We start from the raw sequence: 18,986 nt of genomic DNA on the forward strand, positions 1-18,986 counted from the left end.
CCACTTCTTGCTGAGGTCAAAGGCCTGCGTCAGTTGCACTGTAGCCTCGGCAGTGAACCGGGAGGTACTACCAGGTAAGGAAGGTGCGGTGGCCCCAGCCGTGGGTGAGAGGAGCTCCGCTCTGACACCCCAGTTCCTGTAGGTCGCCGTCGTTGCTCCGCTCGCTCTGAGAGAGCATGGCCCTGAGAGGCGTCTCCGTGCGGCTGCTGAGCCGCGGACCCGGCCTGCACGTCCTTCGCACGTGGGTCTCGGCGGCGCAGACCGGTCAGTGCGGGGTCGGGAGTGTGGAGGGAAGGAGGGAGGAACTGGGGGTTTAGGGACTTTCCGGGGTGACTTTCCCGTTCTGTGCTTGCAGAGAAAGGCGGGAGAACACAGAGCCAACTGGCTAAGTGTAAGGACCTCTGGTCGCGCCGTGTGTCTGCTGCCCCTGTTCAGCTGTCTGTCTGCCCCAGGTGGACTCTGTCCCAGAATCCGAGAGCTGCCCGAGCGGGGTGGCAGGGTCGTGGCCAGGGTCAGAGGCACTAAGGCAGTGAGTGCGCTGTGCCTGCGGGGCCGGAGAAAGGTCACCTGATCAGTCTCTTGCAGCTCGCACTAGCCGGGGGGCGACATGGGTGTGGGAGGGTAGGGCTGATGAGGGTCCGAGAAGGGAGGGCACAGTGATCTTGCGGACTGGACCGAGGCGAATTCCCCTTCCCAGCCTCGCGTCCCGAGTTTGACTGGCAGGACCCGCTGGTGCTGGAGGAGCAGCTGACCACAGATGAGATCCTCATCAGGGACACCTTCCGCACCTACTGCCAGGAGAGACTCATGCCTCGCATCCTGTTGGCCAATCGCAACGAAGGTGGGCGGGTTGATGGGTGCCCTGAGACTGCTCCTCCCCCTGGAGCCATAGCCACCCCTCCTCAAGTCCCCTCTGTCCTTGGGGCTGGGGCTTCCTGTGGCCTAGGCCTGGGCCTGAATTTGGGCACTGGTCCCTTTGCAGTTTTTCATCGGGAGATCATTTCGGAGATGGGGGAGTTGGGTGTGCTGGGCCCCACCATCAAAGGTAGGAACAAGTATCTCTCCACACACTGCAGACCCCTCTGTATTCTGAAAGCCTCTTCCTCCTTCCTTCCCTCCCTTTCTTCCTTCCTTCTCTTTCTTTTCCTTTCCTTTCCTTTCTTCTTCTCGCCCCCCCGCCCCCGACAGAGTCTGGCTCTGTTGCCCAGGCTGGAGTGCAGTGGCACGATCTTGGCTCACTGCAAATTCTGCCTCCCAGGCTCAAGTGATTCTCCTGCCTCAGCCCCTCTAGTAGCTGGGATTACAGGTATGTGCCACCATGCCTGGCTAATTTTTGTATTTTTAGTAGAGACAGGGTTTCACTGTGTTGGCCAGGCTGGTCTCAAACTCCTGACTTCAGGTGATCCGCCCACCTCAGCCTCCTAAAGCGCTGGGATTACAGGCATGAGCCACCACGTTCAGCCTTCTTTTTGAGACGGAGTTTCGCTCTTGTTGTCCAGGCTGGAGTGCAGTGATGCAATCTTGGCTCACTGCAGCCTCCACCTCCCGGGTTTAAGTGATTCTCCTGCCTCAGGCTCCCGAGTAGCTGGGATTACAGGTGTCCGCCACCACGCCTGGCTAATTTTTGTATTTTTAGTAGAGGTGGGGTTTCACCATGTTGGCCAGGCTAGTCTCGAACTCCTGAACTTAGGTGATCCACCCACCTCAGCCTCCCGATTACAGGTGTGAGCCACCGTTGCCCGGCCCTTTTCTTTTCTTTCTTTCTTTTTTTTTTTTTTTTTGAGATGGAGTCTCGCTCTGTCACCCAGCCTGGATTACTGGATTACAGTGGTGCGATCCTGGCTCACTGCAGTTTCCTCCTCCCAGGTTCAAGCAATTCTGCCACCTCAGCCTTCTGAGTAGCTGGGATTACAGGGGTGCACCACCACGCCCAGCTAATTTTTGTATTTTTTAGTAGAAATGGGATTTCACCATGTTGGCCAGGCTGGTCTTGAACTCCTGACCTCAGGTGATCCACCCACCTCGGCCTCCCAAAGTGCTGGGATTGTAAGCGTGAGCCACCGTGCCTGGCCCCTTTGTTTCTTTTTTTAGAGACAGGGTCTCCCTGTGTTGCCCAGTCTGTTCTCAAGTGATCCTCCTGCCTTACTGAAAGCCCCCTTCTTTCCCTAAGCCACAATTTCCCAGTCTGTAAAGTGGGGCTGTTGTCCCACCCTCTGAAAGTGGCTGTGGAGATGAAATGAATAAACCTCAGCTAGGGCCAGCTTGGTGCCTGCCTCCTTGTGTGTCCTTATTCAGCCCTGTCTCTTGAGTCTTAGCTGGGCAGGGCCCTGTTCTCTATTGTCCTGCTTTCCCCTCCTACTACCACCAGGATATGGCTGTGCTGGGGTTTCGTCTGTGGCCTATGGGCTCCTGGCCCGAGAGCTGGAGCGGGTGGACAGTGGCTACAGGTCGGCGATGAGTGTCCAGTCCTCCCTCGTCATGCACCCTATCTATGCCTATGGCAGCGAGGAACAGCGGCAGAAGTACCTGCCCCGGCTGGGTGAGTGGCTGCCCATGGGGCCTGGTGGAAGGAAGACAGTCTCTGAGGTCTGGAACTCAAGGGTGGGGCTGTCCCCTGAGCCTATTCTGTCCCTATCTCAAAGATAGCATAAGTGGCCACCTGGACCCCCGCCAGACCCTGGGCTTCACCTGGAGATCTGATCCCTGGCCAGCCTGACTGTCCCCCTCTGTGACCACTGTCATCTCCCTATGCTTTCTGTGTTCCCCAGTCCAGCCCAAAGTTTAAAGTCCACCAGGTTCCTGCTGGCCATTTGCAGTGGCTCACACCTATAATCCCAGCACTTTGGGAGGGTGAAGTGAGAAGATCCCTTGAGCCCAAGAGTTCGAAACCAGCCTGGGCAACGTAAGGAGACCCCATGTCTATTAGAAAAACAAAAAAAGGAAAGAGCCTATGTGACCTGCGCTAAGTGGACGTTGGCCCTCTTCCGTGGTGTCTCGGAGGTGTTCAGCTGCTTCAAGATGAAGCTGAACATCTCCTTCCCAGCCACTGGCTGCCAGAAACTCATTGAAGTGGACGATGAACACAAACTTTGTACTTTTTATGAGAAGCATATGGCCACAGAAGTTGCTGTTGACGTTCTGGGTGAAGAATGGAAGGGTTACGTGGTCTGAATCAGTGGTGGGAACAACAAACAAGGTTTCCTCTTGAAACAGGGTGTCTTGACCCATGGCCGTGTCCACTTGCTACTGAGTAAGGGGCATTCCTATTACAGACCAAGGAGAACTGGAGAAAGAAAGAGAAGATCAGTTCGTGGTTGCATCGTGGATGCCAATCTGAGTGTTCTCAACTTGGTTATTGTAAAAAAAAGAAAGGAGAGAAGGGTATTCCTGGACTGACTGATACTATGATGCCTCGTTGCCTGGGGCCCAGTACAGCTAGCAGAATCCGTAAACTTTTCAGTCTCTCTAAAGAAAATGATGTCTGCCAGTATGTTGTAAAAAAGCCCTTAAACAAAGAAGGTAAGAAACCTAGGACCAAAGCACCCAAGATTCAGCGTCTTGTCACTCCACATGTCCTGCAGCACAAACAGCGGCGTATTGCTCTGAAGCAGCAGCATATTAAGAAAAATAAGGAAGAGGCTGCAGAATATGCTAAACTTTTGGCCAAGAGAATGAAGGAGGCTAAGAAGCACCAGGGACAAATCGTGAAGAGACGCAGACTGTCCTCTTTGCGAGCTTCCACTTCTAAGTCTGAATCCAGTCAGAAATAAGATTTTTTGAGTAACAAATAAGATCAGATTCGCAAAAAAAAAAAAAAAAAACCCACAAGGCCCTGTGTGACCAGGCCTCTGCTGACCTTCCCACCTCATCTCTGGCCACTCATGTGATCCTCCCAGCCAGACTTAGCTACTTGAAATTCTCCAGAAGTACCACCAGTTCTTTACACATCTGTTCCCTCTCCTGGCAGTGCTCTTCCCCACAGCCTCCTCCTGCTTAACTCCTCACACCCTTCCAGTTTGGCCAACTCCTTCCTGACTCCCTGGGTCCCCCTCCCCATCTTGGCGTTGTGATCATGACTTTGGGGTAACCTGTCTCTTGAAAGCAGGGCCAGATCTAACTTAGTTATGAGGTCTGACTCAGGGGCGAGGGTAATTTTTTTTTCTTTTTTTGAGACGAAGTCCCGCTCCGTCCCCCAGGCTGAAGTGCAGTGGTACAATCTTGGCTCACTGCAACCTGCGGTTCCCCAGTTCAAGCAATTCCCGTGCCTCAGCCTCCCGAGTAGCTGGGATTGCAGGTGCTTGCTACCTGTGCCTGGCTAATTTTTGTATTTTTAGTAGAGATGGTGTTACCCTATGTTGGCCAGGCTGGTCTCGAACTCCTGACCTCAAGTGATCCATCTGCCTTGGCCTCCCAAAGTGCTGAGATTACATGTGTGAGCCACCTCGCCTGGCCTAATTTTTTGTATTTTTAGTAGAGATGGGGTTTCACCATATTGGTCCGGCTGGATTTTTTTTCTTTTTTGAGATGGAGTCTTGCTCTTGTTGCCCAGGCTGTAGTGCAGTGGCATGATCTTGGCTCACTGCAACCTCTCCTGCCCGGGTTCAAGCGATTCTCCTGCCTCAGTCTCCTGAGTAGCTGGGATTACAGGCACCCACCACCACATCTGGCTATTTTTTTTTTTTTTTTTTAAGTAGAGATGGGGTTTCACCATGTTGGCCAGGCTGGTCTGGAACTCCTGACCTCAATTGATCCACCCGCCTCGGCCTCCTAAAGTGCTGGGATGACAGGCGTGAGCCACTGCACCCCGCCATGAGGATAATTTTTGAGTAAGGGGATGTATCAGGGACCAGGCAGCCTTGTGACTTTGTCTTGTGCCTGCAGCCAAGGGGGAGCTCCTGGGCTGCTTCGGGCTCACAGAGCCCAACAGCGGAAGTGACCCCAGCAGCATGGAGACCAGAGCCCACTACAACTCATCCAACAAGAGCTACACCCTCAATGGGACCAAGACCTGGTAAGGGTTCTGGGTGGTGGGCAGGTGGTGAACAGGGGCAAAGGGGCACTGGTCAGACCCCTCACCGACTGTTCCATCCCCAGGATCACGAACTCGCCTATGGCCGATCTGTTTGTAGTGTGGGCTCGGTGTGAAGATGGCTGCATTCGGGGCTTCCTGCTGGAGAAGGGGATGCGGGGTCTCTCGGCCCCCAGGATCCAGGGCAAGTTCTCACTGCGGGCCTCAGCCACAGGCATGATCATCATGGACGGTGTGGAGGTGCCAGAGGAGAATGTGCTCCCTGGTGCATCCAGCCTGGGGGTAAGTGGCAGCCACTTTGGGAATGGGTGTTGGGTCACCTGCGGATGCGGCTTTGTCAGGCAGGCTCCGTGCTGGAGACGCGGCTCCCTGTGCCTGTGGAGCCCACACAGTGGTGATTCTTACTCAGCCGGACTGGTTGACGTGCTGAAAACTGCCCCCATTTGGTGACCGTCTCGCTCATCCCGGCTCTGCCCGGGACACATGGGCCTGAACCAGCTCAGTCATTTGACTCACAGTGCATCTTCTGGCATCCGTCAGCCTCCTGGCTCTGAGCATCGAACCCAGATGCCAGGCTGGGTGGGACTGTGTGCAAACCAAGTGAGCAGGCACCGAGCTTCAGTGCCAGGGCCGTCTGTGATGTGAACCACAACCTGAGTCCCCCTGCGTGGGGTGGCTGGGGAGGAGGCTTTCCCTGCTTCGGAGTTGGTTCTGCATAGGCCCTCTTGGTGTCTCTTGGGTGGGCCTGAGGCGCCATCTCAACCCTACAGGGTCCCTTCGGCTGCCTGAACAACGCCCGGTACGGCATCGCGTGGGGCGTGCTTGGAGCTTCGGAGTTCTGCTTGCACACAGCCCGGCAGTACACCCTCGACAGGTGTGTGGGGGCTGCAGTGAGATTCTCTGGGGGTGTGGGGCAGCTTGGGTTTCACTCTGTATACCATGGGTGACTCCCCAGCCCCCACCCACCAGGCTTGAGTTCCTTGCTCTGGAATGACCAGTGACGTCCTTCTGAGCAGCTGTGGGCTGAGTCAACGGCAGGGCCAGGGCGAGCTTGGGGGCACTGAGGCAGCCTGGGAAGGCGTCCTGGAGCAGGGGGCCCCAGGACAGGGACGGGGTGGGAGAGTGGGCCTCCCCTTGCTCTTACCCTGCCATTGCCCATGTAGGATGCAGTTTGGTGTCCCGCTGGCCAGGAACCAGCTGATTCAGAAGAAGCTGGCAGACATGCTCACTGAGATTACCCTGGGCCTTCACGCCTGCCTGCAGCTCGGCCGCTTGAAGGACCAGGACAAGTAGGGGCTGTGTGGTGGGGGCGGGGGGGTGGCAGCGGTGGCTGGAGGACCTTGTGTCCTTCCTGGAGAGAAAGGTCCTTCCTGCCTGGTGGCCCTGGGGACCTGAACCTTCTGCTGTCCCTCTTGTCCTTGATGGGCTGGGCTGAGGACAGCCCCACTGGTCCCTCACTGGGAGCTTGGCTGCATCAGGGAATCCCCACCCCGGGGTAGGTCTGCTTGGAGCATCGGGATGCCAGGATCCCCAGTCCTTGTTACCCTCATGTGCCACTCCCAGGGCTGCCCCCGAGATGGTCTCTCTGCTGAAGAGGAATAACTGTGGGAAAGCCCTGGACATCGCCCGCCAGGCCCGAGACATGCTGGGGGGGAATGGGATTTCTGACGAGTATCACGTGATCCGGCACGCCATGAACCTGGAGGCCGTGAACACCTACGAAGGTAGGAGCTGGACCTCGGAGGGCTCACTGAGGCCTCAGTGTCTGGGGAGGGGGTACAGGGAGGTGGGACGGGGACAGGTCTGAGTCTAACTCCACCTATCACTAAGTGACGGTGTGACCTGGGGCGAGCCTCACCCCTCTGTCCCTCATCTGGAGTTGCTCACATGGGGACTGTGGAACTCCTACATGGGAAGTGCTTCATGTAGCACACGGAGGCCCCATCAGGCCTTGCGAGGGGCTCCCAGCTCTTTCTCCCACATGCTCGGGAGGAGGGATGTTCCTGAGACAGGTAAGCTCCGAAGGCAGCCCAGGGGTGAGGCCCGACTCCTAGCAGGCTGGTGGACGCAAGGGAGTGAGCGAAGCTACACGCAGGAATCAACGCTCCATTTTGTTAAGAGACAAAAGTCATCTTCAGACGACGGTGTTTGCACCCTGCAACTGATGGTGATTTACATGGGGGTCCAGAACCCCTTGCTTGGTGGGAAGACAGATGTGGAAAAAGATACTTAAAAAAAAAAAAAAAAAGTGCAAACCCAGCATGCGCTATGCAGAAATAGAGGGAGGTATGAGGACCCCCCGGGCAGAGATGCTTCCAGACAGAGAGAACAGCAAATGCAGGAGGGGTGCCTTCCCTGTGCACCCTGCAACCCCAGATCTTGTCTCTATCTGGCATCTGGGGGGTGGGGGGATCTTACAAATGTGAGAATGACCCTGAGGACAAGCAGCGGGCGCCATGAGATGGTTTTATGCAGAGAAGGGATGAGTCAGATTTGGTGCTTTAGGGGCTAGACGCAGTGGCTCACACCTGTAATCCCAGCACTTTGGGAGGCTAAGGCAGGAGGATTGCTTGAGCCCAGGAGTTAGAAGTTATGATGAGCTATGATCACCCCACTGCACTCCAGCCTGGGTGACAGAGTGAGACCCTATCTATATTAAAAAAAAAATAGGTTTGTACTTTAGGAAGTAAACAGAATTGGCTCTAAAAAGGAGGCTACAATCTGCCTTCTGCTTCAAGGAGCTGGGGAGGAGCAAAGGATGAGACACCAGGGCATGGGGTGTGGGATTCTCTGGGAGAGGCGGCTTCAGATGGGCAGAGGTCAGCTGAGGCAAGTGACTGCTCTTCCGATGTGCTGTCTCTCCCATCCCTCCCGAGGGTAAGAAAGGGCTTGCTGTGTTTCCTTGGAGCTCAGGGGTGCTTTCAGCCTCTGTGGCAAGGAAGCGTGGCCAGGTTGAAAATCAAACATTTAATAAACTGTGGGGCTGGGGGTGGGGAGAACTTGCCAAGGGTGGAGAGCACGAAGCCTGGGCCTATGGCAGGGGCTGGACTTGCTACATTTTGGGAGTTCAGCACAAGGAGCTTTGGGTTTTTGTTTTTTTCTGCCAAGATGCATTATAGAACCATGAAAAACAATTTCTCAGTGTGGCCCAAATGGTGGCCTCACAGTCTTCTCCTGGAGACTGTCACTAAGGCGTGAGTCTCCCGGCAGCTGTCAGCATTCACCATCTCTGTTCGTCTGTACTTCTGAAGCAGTGGCCTGGGGATACATGAAAATTGATTTTAAAGGGAAGTTGTGAGCTATGAAAACTCCAAACCGACTCTGTATTAATCTTGTCCAGGTACACATGACATTCACGCCCTGATCCTTGGGAGAGCTATCACGGGAATCCAGGCGTTCACGGCCAGCAAGTGAGCCCGCTCCATCAGGGGCCCGAAACTCTCAAGCCCCTTTCTGGAGAGATGCCTGGCTGGACCGTAGGAGCGCTGTGCTCTGAGCTTAGAAAGGGAGGTGGCGGATGGAGTGGGAAGTGAGAGACACTGATTTTTAAATATCAAAATTTCCCTTCTGAAGTCGTTCGGATGTGTTCCTTAAAAAGAAGATGGAATTCTCTGTAGAGCGTCTCAATCCACTTTTAACCATGGATGAGAACAGACTCCATTTACCCTGAAATAGCAGCTTCTCTTGAGAGGAGAGTGACATTGAAGCAACTCTGTCTGCTGCAGCCGACCCCCTCACACCGAGTTCACAGTGCGCCCTCCCTCCCTCCCATCTGGGGGTAGTGCCTTATGCTGGGTGTTGGAGCAGAGTGAGGGAGAGGAAAATAAAGAGCTGCACATCTGACCCCAGGGTGTCAGGCCGGTTTACTGGTAACCACCTGAGAAGTAGTTTCAGCCACAGAAGAAACGAACACGTCTGGGGGCTGTGAGTCGCTGGGACGTGGTGGGGACTTTCCCCTAGAGTGGTCTGGCCCCCATCTGAGTCTTAGGCTCTGGTGTAAAAAAGAAACCCAGGTTAGCAGTGCCGGTCTGTGCCAGGGCTGTGGGCAGAGGGGATGATTTCTGAGTGGCAGGGGTGCAAGGGACTTTGTCCTTTCTGTCACCACAGAGCTGCTCATACGACAGTGGGACATGACAACAGTTTGGCTTCTCAGCTCAGACACACCATGTTATAGGGGATCACAAACAAGATGGTGAGTGCACCAAGGGCTTTGCAGGGACTGGCCTGGTGGGGTCAGGGCTGGGTGCCTGGTTTCTGTTCACATTTACTCTTGGCTGGGCCATCCCTGTCCTCTTCCTCAGGCAGCGCCCCCCGTGTGAGTTTACTCATACCTCAGGCTGGAGACACAGGTCTTTGTACACAGTCTCCACGCTGTGGCAGACTTGTTTGAGCTCTGTCTCCAAATGGCTGATCTTTGCCATTTTCTGAGTGAACTCTTGGAGCTTTTCCTGGATGATCTTGTTGTGGTCATTATAAATCTGATAGATCCTCTCCTCTAATTTCTCTGTCAGATCCGAAACCTGTTAAAGAATAAGATGTGTTCTCGGAAAATCAAACAAGAGGTATCACAAGACATCTGTGTTAAGTGGGTTTCTTAGATTTCTGCAATTTATCTTATGAAAATGACAAAATAGGCTGGGCACGGTGGCTCACGCCTGTAATCCCAGCACTTTGGGAGGCAGAGGCGGGTGGGTCACTTCAGGTCAGGAGTTTAAGACCAGCCTGGCCAACATGGTGAAACCCCATCTCTACTAAAAATACAAAAATTAGCCGGGCATGGTGGCACATGCCTGTAATCCCAGCTACTCGGGAGGCTGAGGCAGGAGAATCACTTGAACCCAGGAGGCGGAGCTTGCAGTGAGCCGAGATTGCACCACTGCACTCCAGCCTGGACGACAGAAAAAAAAAAAAAAAAGAAAATGGCAAAATAGGCCGGGCACGGTGGCTCATGCCTGTAACCCCAGCACTTTGGTAGGCCAAAGTTGGTGGATTACTTGAGGCCAGGAGTTCAAGACCAACCTGGCCAACATGGTGAAAACCCATCTCTATTAAAAATATAAAAGCTAGGACGGGTGTGGTGGCTCACGCCTGTAATCCTAACACTTTGGGAGGCCGAGGCGGGCGGATCACGAGGTCAGGAGATCGAGACCACTGTGAAACCCTGTCTCTACTAAAAATACAAAAAAAATTAGCCAGGCGAGGTGGCGGGCGCCTGTAGTCCCAGCTGCTTGGGAGGCTGAGGCAGGAGAATGGCGTGAACCTGGGAGGCGGAGCTTGCAGTGAGCTGAGATTGCGCCACTGCACTCCAGCCTGGGCTACAGAGCAAGACTCCATCTCAAAATAAATAAATAAATAAATAAATAAATAAATAAATAAATAAATAAAAATAAAAACTAACTGGGCATGGTGGTGTGCACCTGTAATCCCAGCTACTCGGGAGGCTGACACAGGAGAATTGCTTGAACCTGGGAGGTGGAGGTTGCAGTGAACCAAGATGATGCCATTGCACTCCAACCTGGGCAACAAGAGTAAAACTCCGTCTCAAAAAAAAAAAAAATTAGCAAGGCATAGGTGACGCGCACTTGCAGTCCCAGCTACTCGGAAGGCTGAGGCAGGAGGATCACTTGAGCCCAGGAGTTGGAGGCTACAGTGAGTCATGATCACACTACTGCACTCCAGCCTGAGAGACCCTGCCTCAAAAGAAAAAAAGAAAAACACCAAAAACTAAAACCCAATGCAGTGACTGGGGGTCAGATTGCCTATATTTTAATTTTTTTTTGTTTTTTTTGTTTTGTTTTCTTGCGGTGGAGTTTCGCTCTCATTGCCCAAGCTGGAGTTCAATGGCATGATCTCGGCTCACTGCAACCTCCGCCTCCTGGGTTCAAGCGATTCTCCTGCCTCAGCCTCCCGAGTAGCTGGGATTACAGGCGAGCGCCACCACACCCAGCTAACTTTTTGTATTTTTAGTAGAAACGGGGTTTCACCATGTCAGCCAGGCTGGTCTCCAACTCCTGACCTCAGGAGATCCCCACCTTCAGCCTCCCAAAGTGCTGGGATTACAGGCGTGAGCCACTGCACCTGGCCTGTTAAATTTTTTTAAGAGGCGAAAGTATATACAGTCGTGTGCTGCATAATGACATTTTGGTCAATGTCAGACTGTATATACAATGATGGCCCATAAGAGTATAATGCCATATTTTTACTGTACCTTTTCTATGTTTATATATATTTAGATACACAAATACTTACCATCGTGTTATAAGTGCCTACAGTATTCAGTATGGTAACATGCTGTGTGCAGGTTTGTAGCTTAGGAGCAATAGGCTCTTCCACGTAGCCTAGGTGTGTAGTAGACTATACCATCTAGGTTTGTGTAAATTCAATCTATGATGTTCAGATGATGACAGTGTCACCTAGGGATGCATGTCACAGAACTGTACAGTACAAGCTCAGCCAGGTTAGGAAGAAAGTACACAGAATAGAAGAGGCATCCAACAAAGTGGCCTCTGGGTGCTGTATCAAAATAAATAAATAAATAAATAAATGTTTTTGTATCTTTTCTACTAGAGGCCAAGGCAGCAGGGTGAGGAGTTCAAGACCAGCCTGGGTAACATAGCAAGATCCCACCTCTACAAAAAAATGTTTAAAGAAAATTAGCTGGGCATGGTGGTGCACACCTGTAGTCTCAGCTACTTAAGAGGCAGAGGTGGGAGGATCATTTGAGCCCGGGAGTTTGAGGCTCCAGTGAGCTGTGATCGTGCCACTACTCTGTAAGCCTGGGCAATAGAGTGAGACACCACCTCTAAAAATATAAATAAATAAATAAATAAATAAAATAAAACAAGTGAGCCAGGCATGATGTTGCACGCCTATAGTCTCAAGCTACTCGAGAGGCTGAGGTGAGAAGATTCCTTGAGCCCAGGAGTTCAAGATTGCAGTGACCTATGATTCCACCACTGCACTGCAGTCTGGGCAACAGCAAGGCTTGTCTCAAAAAAAAAGAAAAAGGAAAATAAAGTCAATCTGTCATCAAGACACCTAGAACCAGCAAGCTGTCCCACTCACGTGACCCATTATGTATTTTGTTTGTTTGTTTGCTGGAATTATAGGCACGTGCTACCATGCCTGGCTAATTTTTTTTTTTTTTTTTTTTGAGACAGTGAGCCAAGATCGTGCCACTCTACTCCAGCCTGGGCTGGGCAACAGAGCGAGACTCTATCTCAAAAAAAAAAAAAAGAAAAAGAAAAAACCAGAAAGAAAGAGACAGTCTTCTTTTTCTTCTTCTTTTTTTTTTTTTTTTTTTTTTTTTGAGAGGAAGTCTCGCTCTGTCACCCAGGCTGGAGTGCAGTGGCGCGATCTCTGCTCACTGCAAGCTCCGCCTCCCGGGTTCAGGCCATTCTCCTGCCTCAGCCTCCTGAGTAGCTGGGACTACAGGCGCCCGCCACCACGCCCAGCTAATTTTTTGTATTTTTAGTAGAGATGGGGTTTCATCATGTTAACCAGGATGGTCTTGATCTCCTGACCTCGTGACCCGCCCGCCTCGGCCTCCCAAAGTGCTGGGATTACAGGCCTGAGCCACCACGCCGGCCCTCTTCTTTTTTTTTTTTGAGACGGAGTCTCGCCTGTCACCAGGCTGGAGTGCAGTGGTGCAATCTCGGCTCACTGCAACCTCCGCCTCCCAGGTTCAAGCAATTCTCCTGCCTCATCCTCCCGAGTAGCTGGGACTACAGGCGCGCACCACCATGCCCAGCTAATTTTTGTATTTTTCATAGAGACGGGGTTTCACCATGTTGGCCAGGATGGTCTCCATCTCCTGACCTTGTGATCCCCCTGCCTCAGCCTCCCAAAGTGCTGGGATTATAGGCGTGAGCCACCGCACCTGGCCCCTATTTATTTATTTTTGAGACGAAATCTTGCTCTCTAGCCCAGGCTGCAGTGCAGTGCAGTGCAGAGCCACTGCACTGAGCCAATTTTTCTATTTTTAGTAGAGACGTGGTTTCACCATGTTGGCCAGGCTGGTCTCTAACTCCTGGCCTCAAGTGATCCACCTGCCTCGGCCTTCCAAAGTGCTGGGATTACAGGCATGAGCCACTGTGCAGTGCTGGGATTACAGGCATGAGCCACTGCGCCTGGTCCCCCCATTATATATTCTGAAGAGGCATCAGGTGCAACCATTCATGTAGGACCTGAACACCACACCAGCTTTTGCAAGATGTAAGCCCTGGGCATGTGGAAGAACCTCCACTCCCCCATCACAGACCATTCGATGGCTTCTGCAGGACATATGGGTGTGACAATGCAAGTTGTGCCTCAACCCCCTACTCCCGTGGCTGCTCGACCTTGCGTGAAGTAAGAGGGCTGCGTGTTGGAGGCAGGAGGGCATCCAACGCCCCGCTCCCTCAGCCTGGCTCTCTCGTCAGGCAAATCATTCATTTCCAAGCCTTATCTATATGATGGGTCCAATCTCTTCTCTGTAGGACTATTCTAAGGGTAAATTGAGATACAGATGGTCCCAACTTACTACAGTTCGACTTACTACATTTTTGACTTATAGCATTTTCAACTTGCAATGGGTTTATTGGGACGTAGCCCCATCATAAGTGGAGGAGCACCTGTGCTGTGTGTGAATGGCCTAGCACCGTGCCTGGTGTACAACAGACACTCATCAGTGGTTCATTCCCTCCCCTTTTGCATAAGGAATCCCCCCTCTCGCTGGGTGGAGTCTGTCACCTTGGTCTTCAGGCTGTTCCTGAAGTTGGTCATGAGTGCATGGTCCTTTTGCCGGCTCTTGTTGATGTTTTCGATCAGCTCCTGGGCTCTCTTCTGCAGGATGTCAATGCTTGAGTCCAGAGAGGAGAAGTAGAGTCCCGACTTCCCTTCCAGGACCGTCAGCTGGCAACTGGCACTGGAGGTGGCGACACAAGGGCAAGAAACCTGACTTCTCAGAGTATAGGAAGCGGCCAGGTGCAGTCACTCATGCCTGTAATCTCAGCACTTTGTAGGCCGAGGTGGGCGGATCACAAGGTCAGGAGTTCGAGACCAGCCTGGCAACATGGTGAAACCTCATCTCTAGTAAAAACAAAAAAACAAAAAATTAGCCACGCACGGTGGCACGTGCCTGTAGTCCCAGCTACTTGGGAGGCTGAGGCAGGAGAATTGCTTGAACCCAGGAGATGAAGTTGCAGTGAGCCGAGATCACGCCACTGTACTCCAGCCTGGGTGACAGAGCGAGACTCCGTCTAAAAAAAAAAAAAGGACAGGACACTGAGATTACCACCAGACTCTTCCAAGAGCGGCTGATCTGAGAGAGATCAGGTGGGAGGGGACCCACGTTGTTGCCTTCCACGGGTGACACGAGGCATGCTTCCTAGGTTATTCCATTCACACATACGCCCTGAATGATGAGAATGGCACCCCCATTTTATAGCTGAGAAAACAGACCAAGAGGCACGACTAAATATGCCCAAGGTTCCAGACCAAGGAGGTCTGTCTGTCCCCAAAGCCCACTGTTATTTTATGACACCAACTTGCTTCTTTGGAATTTTGGAATACCAATAATAGTATCAATGCTTTCTTTCTTTTTTTTTTGAGACGGAGTCTCACTCTGTTGCCCAGGCTGGAGTGCAGTGGCGTGATCTCGGCTCACTGCAAGCTCCACCTCCCGGGTTCATGCCATTCTCCTGGCTCAGCCTCCTGAGTAGCTGGGACTACAGGCGCCCGCCACCACGTCCAGCTAATTTTTTGTATTTTTAGTAGAGACGGGGTTTCACCGTGTTAGCCAGGATGGTCTCCATCTCCTGACCTCGTGATCCGCCCGCCTCGGCCTTCCAAACTGCTGGGATTACAGGCGTGAGCCACTGCGCCCAGCCCAATGCTTTCTTTCTTATTTTCTTTTTTTTATAGAGACAGGTCTTGCTCTATTGCCCAGGCTGGAGTGCAGTGGCACAATCATAGCTCACTGCAGTGTCAGCTTCAAGTGATCCTCCCACCTTAGCCTCCTGAATAGGTGGGACTACAAGCATGTGCTACCATGCACAGCTAATTTTTAAAATTTTTAAATAGAGACTGGGCTTCACTATGTTATTCAGGCTGCTCTCAAACTTCTGGCCTCCCAAAATGTTGGGATTACAGGCATGAGCCACTGCGCCTGACTGATGCAATCGGCAATCTCCTGCAACCTCTGTCTCCTAGGTTCAAGCCATTCTTCTGCCTCAGCCTCCCGAGTAGCTGGAACTACAGGTGCACACCACTACACCCAGGTAATTTTTGTATTTTTAGTAGAGACGGGGTTTCACCATGTTGGCCAGGCTGGTCTCGAACTCCTGACAAGTGATCCTCCTGCCTCAGCCTCCAAAAGTGCTGGGATTACAGGCATGAGCCACTGCGCCCAGCCTGATGCTTTCTTAAGTGACCTTCCTGTCATTAACCTGCTGTATCCCTTTCCCAACCTACTGGGTGATGTTGACCGCCTGGGGCTACAGTGTACCTGCACCTCCTTGCTCCCACCAGGTGAGGTAAATACCCGTTGAATTATATTTAAAGAGCATTTAAAGAAATGCGCACACACAATAAGTTGTTGGTCCCATGCTGTACATGTAACTGTAATTATGTAATTCAAATATTGTGTTAACAAGTGAAATAGTGGCAGAAGAGTGACAGCTGTCTAAAAAGCTAAACAGAATGAAAAATTTTGAGTAATATGTAATGTTCCGTAACTTCATAATATTCAATGTAATAAAATGGAACTTCAGTTGGGTATGGGAGAGAGAACTAAAATTGAAGCAAAGATCATAAAAATCTAGAAAAATTCTGCATATAGATTGCTCTGCCAAGGCCTTGTTCTCTGCTTTAAAAGCAGAACTGGGGCCGGGTGCGGTGGCTCAAGCCTGTAATCCCAGTACTTTGGGAGGCCAAGGTGGGTGGATCACAAGGGCAGGAGTTCGAGACCAGCCTGGCCAACATGGTGAAACCCCATCTCTACTAAAAACACAAAAAATTAGCCAGGTGCAGTGGCGGGCGCCTGTAATCCCAGCTACTCAGGAGGCTGAGGTACAAGAATCGCTTGAACTCGGGAGGCGGAGGTTGCAGTGAGCCGAGATCGCGCCACTGCACTCTAGCCCAGGCAACAGAGTAAGACTTCGTCTCAAAAATAAATTAATTAATTAAATTAAATTAAAATAAATTAAAACAACTGAAAATTGTGGGTAATGCATTGTGAATGAAGTTTATGGAAAAAATGTGATCTGATAAGGCAACCCATTGGTATTTTAAATTAAGATATATTTTTTCTTCTTCTGATTCTCTGGTTTATTTGACCGGTTTGACGTCTGATCAGTTAGCGGTTCTGGCCAGGTAGAGCTGCCCCGGTGAGTCACAGCTAACATTTCCTCAGCCATGTTCCCGGCACTGAGCTAAGTCACATGCCTTGTCTTGGTGCATCCTCACGACCACACTCGGGTCATCTGCTGTTCTCTTTACGTTATGGCTGAGGACATGGGCTTAGAGTGGTTACACCACCTTCTCAAGGTGGAGGACAGTCTGTGGCAGAGCTGGGCTTTGTACCCAGAAGGCCTGACTTCCCAGCTGGTATCCTGCTTCCTACTAAGGCACTCAGGCGCCACTCCCCTCCTGGATCTTAAATTTCCTCATTGCCCTCTGAGGTCCTCCAGCTCTGAAAGGCCAAGCCTTGTAGGTGTGGACAGAGCAGTTCCTGAATGCAGCAGGTCACACTTGTGTCCACAAACAGGTTACTGATTACTTGGCCAGGCACAGTGGCTCACGCCTGTAATCCCAGCATTTTGGGAGGCCGAGGTAGGTAGATCACCAGAGATCAGGAGTTCGAGACCAGCCTGGCCAACATGGTGAAACCCCGTCTCTACTAAAAATACAAAAATTACCCAGGCATGGTGGCATGTGTCTGTAATCCCAGCTACTAGGCGGACTGAGGCAGGAGGATCGCTTGAACCTGGGAGGCAGAGGTTGCAGTGAGCTGAGATTGTGCCACTGCACTCCAGCCTGGGCAACAGAGCGAGACTCCATCTCAAAAATATAAAATAAAATAAAAATAAATCTCAGCTATCTCAACCAGGCACAGTGGGCTCACGCCTGTAATACCAGCACTTCGGGGGCCTAAGGCAGGTGAATCGTGAGCTCAGGGTTTTGAGACCAGCCTGGGCAACATGGCAAAACCCCATCTCTACAAAAAACACAAAAATTAGCCGAGTGTGGTGGTGTGCACTTGTAGTCCCAGCTACTTAGGAGGCTAAGGTGAGAGGATCACTTGAGCCTGGGAGGTCAAGGCTGCAGTAAGCTTGATCATGCCACTGCACTGGAGCCTAGATGATATCACGCCACTGTACTCCAGCCTGGGTGACAGAGTGAGACCCTGTTTCAAACAAACAAACAAAACAACCACAACACACATATACACCCCTCCCCTCTCTACCTGGTCTCCCCCAGCCGGCCACCTCCCTCTTTCCTCCCCATCAAGGCCAAGGTTCTAGAAGGAGTTGCTTACATTTTCTGGGCTTTTTTTTTTTTTTTTTTTTAGAGAGAGAGAGTCTCACCCTGGGCTTCTTTTCTTTTCTTTTCTTTTGAGACAGTCTCGCTCTGTCACCGAGGCTGGAGTGCACTGGCATGATCTCAGCTCACTGCAAGCTCTGCCTCCCGGGTTCATGCCATTCTCTTTCCTCAGCCTCCTGAGTAGCTGGGACTACAGGCGCCCGCCACCACGCCCGGCTAATTTTTTGTATTTTTAGTAGAGACAGGGTTTCACCGTGTTAGCCAGGATGGTCTCCATCTCGTGACCTCATGATCTGCCCACCTCAGCCTCCCAAAGTGCTGGGATTACAGGCGTGAGCCACCGCGCCCGGCCATCCTGGGCTTATTTTCTTACCCCCATTCACTTTTCAGTCCATTGTAATCAGGTTCCTCCCCCGGTTCTCAAATGAAACAGCTCCTACCACAGTCCCCATGATCTTGTGGTTAGACCGATAGACATCTCAGAGTGACATGCTGACCTCTTGGCAGCAGCCAGCACTGCTGACCACCCTTCCCTGCTACTCCTGACATGTGGTATCCCAGAGGTCTGTGCTTGGGCCTCTGCTGTCTTCTTGCCAGACACCCTCAATCACACACTTGCTCTGCAGTGAGGCCTCCATGCCTCCTCCCTGCTGGCCCCTACAGCTAATATCTCAGCCACCATTCCACAATGCACAGGCTATTATTCTCCAAAGGCATTCATTCCCGTAGCATGGGATCCCTGAACAGTCCCCTTTCCCACCTACATCCTGTCTCCTCCAGAAAGTGTTCCTTGGCTGGATTAGGTGCACACAGCATCTACGGTTTCACTGTTTACACCTTGGCCTCCCCCTGTAGTCTGCTGAAGGGCCAGGGCCATCCTTCATCTTTGTATCTTCAGTACTTACCCCTCATGAGAGAAGCAATAAATGTGCTGCTAATAAGTAAATGACTTGCAAGTACTTTCCATTACCATCCACACTTTGGATTCTATCATCTAAATTCTATCATCCCAGCCCATGCCTCTCTCCTGAGCACCCAAGAATATATGAAACCTCCCAGCCTCCCCACATGGCTGTCTCAAAGGCATCTGAAACTCCACATTTGCACAACCAAAAGCGTCATCTCCCAGGCAACCCGATTTCATCTTCCATTCCCTTAGTTAATGACATAAAAAGCCACCTGGTTCCCAAGCTCAAAACTTAGCAGTAAGCCTAGAGTCCAGCTTCTCTCTGTCCCTCTGCATCCTGTCTCAAAATCCCCTCATTTCTACCTTCTTTGTTTTTTTATTTTTATTTTTAATTTAATTAATTAATTTTTTTTTCAGATGGAGTTTCACTCTTATTGCCCAGGCTGGAGTGCAATGGCGCGATCTCGGCTCACCGCAACCTCCGCCTCCCGGGTTCAAGCGATTCTCTTGCCTCAGCCTCCCGAGTAG

General features: G+C 51.7%; 2 protein-coding genes and 1 pseudogene across 6 annotated transcripts in view; 2 read left to right on the forward strand and 1 right to left on the reverse strand.

Moving 5' to 3' along the window:
* Window positions 1-8,872, forward strand: GCDH (glutaryl-CoA dehydrogenase). Of its 3 annotated transcripts, XM_019015198.4 has the most exons (12): window positions 1-74; window positions 143-264; window positions 356-391; window positions 698-841; window positions 983-1,045; window positions 2,369-2,539; window positions 4,882-5,011; window positions 5,095-5,311; window positions 5,800-5,903; window positions 6,193-6,318; window positions 6,593-6,753; window positions 8,370-8,872. In XM_019015198.4, the coding sequence occupies exons 2-12, from the start codon at window positions 177-179 to the stop codon at window positions 8,441-8,443; spliced, it is 1,314 nt and encodes a 437-aa protein (XP_018870743.1). In that variant the 5' UTR covers window positions 1-74; window positions 143-176; the 3' UTR covers window positions 8,444-8,872. The 3 variants fall into 3 exon arrangements, with proteins under 3 accessions (XP_018870743.1, XP_063557849.1, XP_018870744.1); XM_063701779.1 differs by lacking the exon at window positions 356-391; XM_019015199.4 differs by having other exon boundaries at window positions 34-264.
* Window positions 2,546-4,873, forward strand: LOC101147227 (small ribosomal subunit protein eS6-like; annotated as a pseudogene).
* Window positions 7,982-18,986, reverse strand: part of SYCE2 (synaptonemal complex central element protein 2) — a 21,103-nt gene continuing 10,098 nt past the window's right edge. For 2 of the 3 annotated variants that reach the window (XM_019015200.3, XM_019015201.3), the window contains 4 exons: window positions 13,760-13,934; window positions 9,361-9,549; window positions 8,907-9,020; window positions 7,982-8,287 (listed from right to left, as the gene is read on the reverse strand). In XM_019015200.3, coding sequence (XP_018870745.1) covers window positions 8,243-8,287; window positions 8,907-9,020; window positions 9,361-9,549; window positions 13,760-13,934 — 523 coding nt within the window. In that variant the 3' untranslated portion in view covers window positions 7,982-8,242. The remainder of the gene's footprint in view (window positions 8,288-8,906; window positions 9,021-9,360; window positions 9,550-13,759; window positions 13,935-18,986) is intronic. The other variant, XM_055371884.2, reaches the window with a different exon arrangement.

The sequence above is a fragment of the Gorilla gorilla genome, chromosome 20 (genome assembly GCF_029281585.2).
Source record: "Gorilla gorilla gorilla isolate KB3781 chromosome 20, NHGRI_mGorGor1-v2.1_pri, whole genome shotgun sequence".
Taxonomy (NCBI): domain Eukaryota; kingdom Metazoa; phylum Chordata; class Mammalia; order Primates; family Hominidae; genus Gorilla; species Gorilla gorilla.

Bases quoted from the DNA above. Each gene is read 5' to 3' on its own strand.
- GCDH (XM_019015198.4), top strand. From the start codon at position 177: ATGGCCCTGAGAGGCGTCTCCGTGCGGCTGCTGAGCCGCGGACCCGGC. The intron at 842-982 runs GTGGGCGGGTTG...GTCCCTTTGCAG, and splicing joins GTTGGCCAATCGCAACGAAG to TTTTTCATCGGGAGATCATT. The intron at 1,046-2,368 runs GTAGGAACAAGT...TACTACCACCAG, and splicing joins GCTGGGCCCCACCATCAAAG to GATATGGCTGTGCTGGGGTT.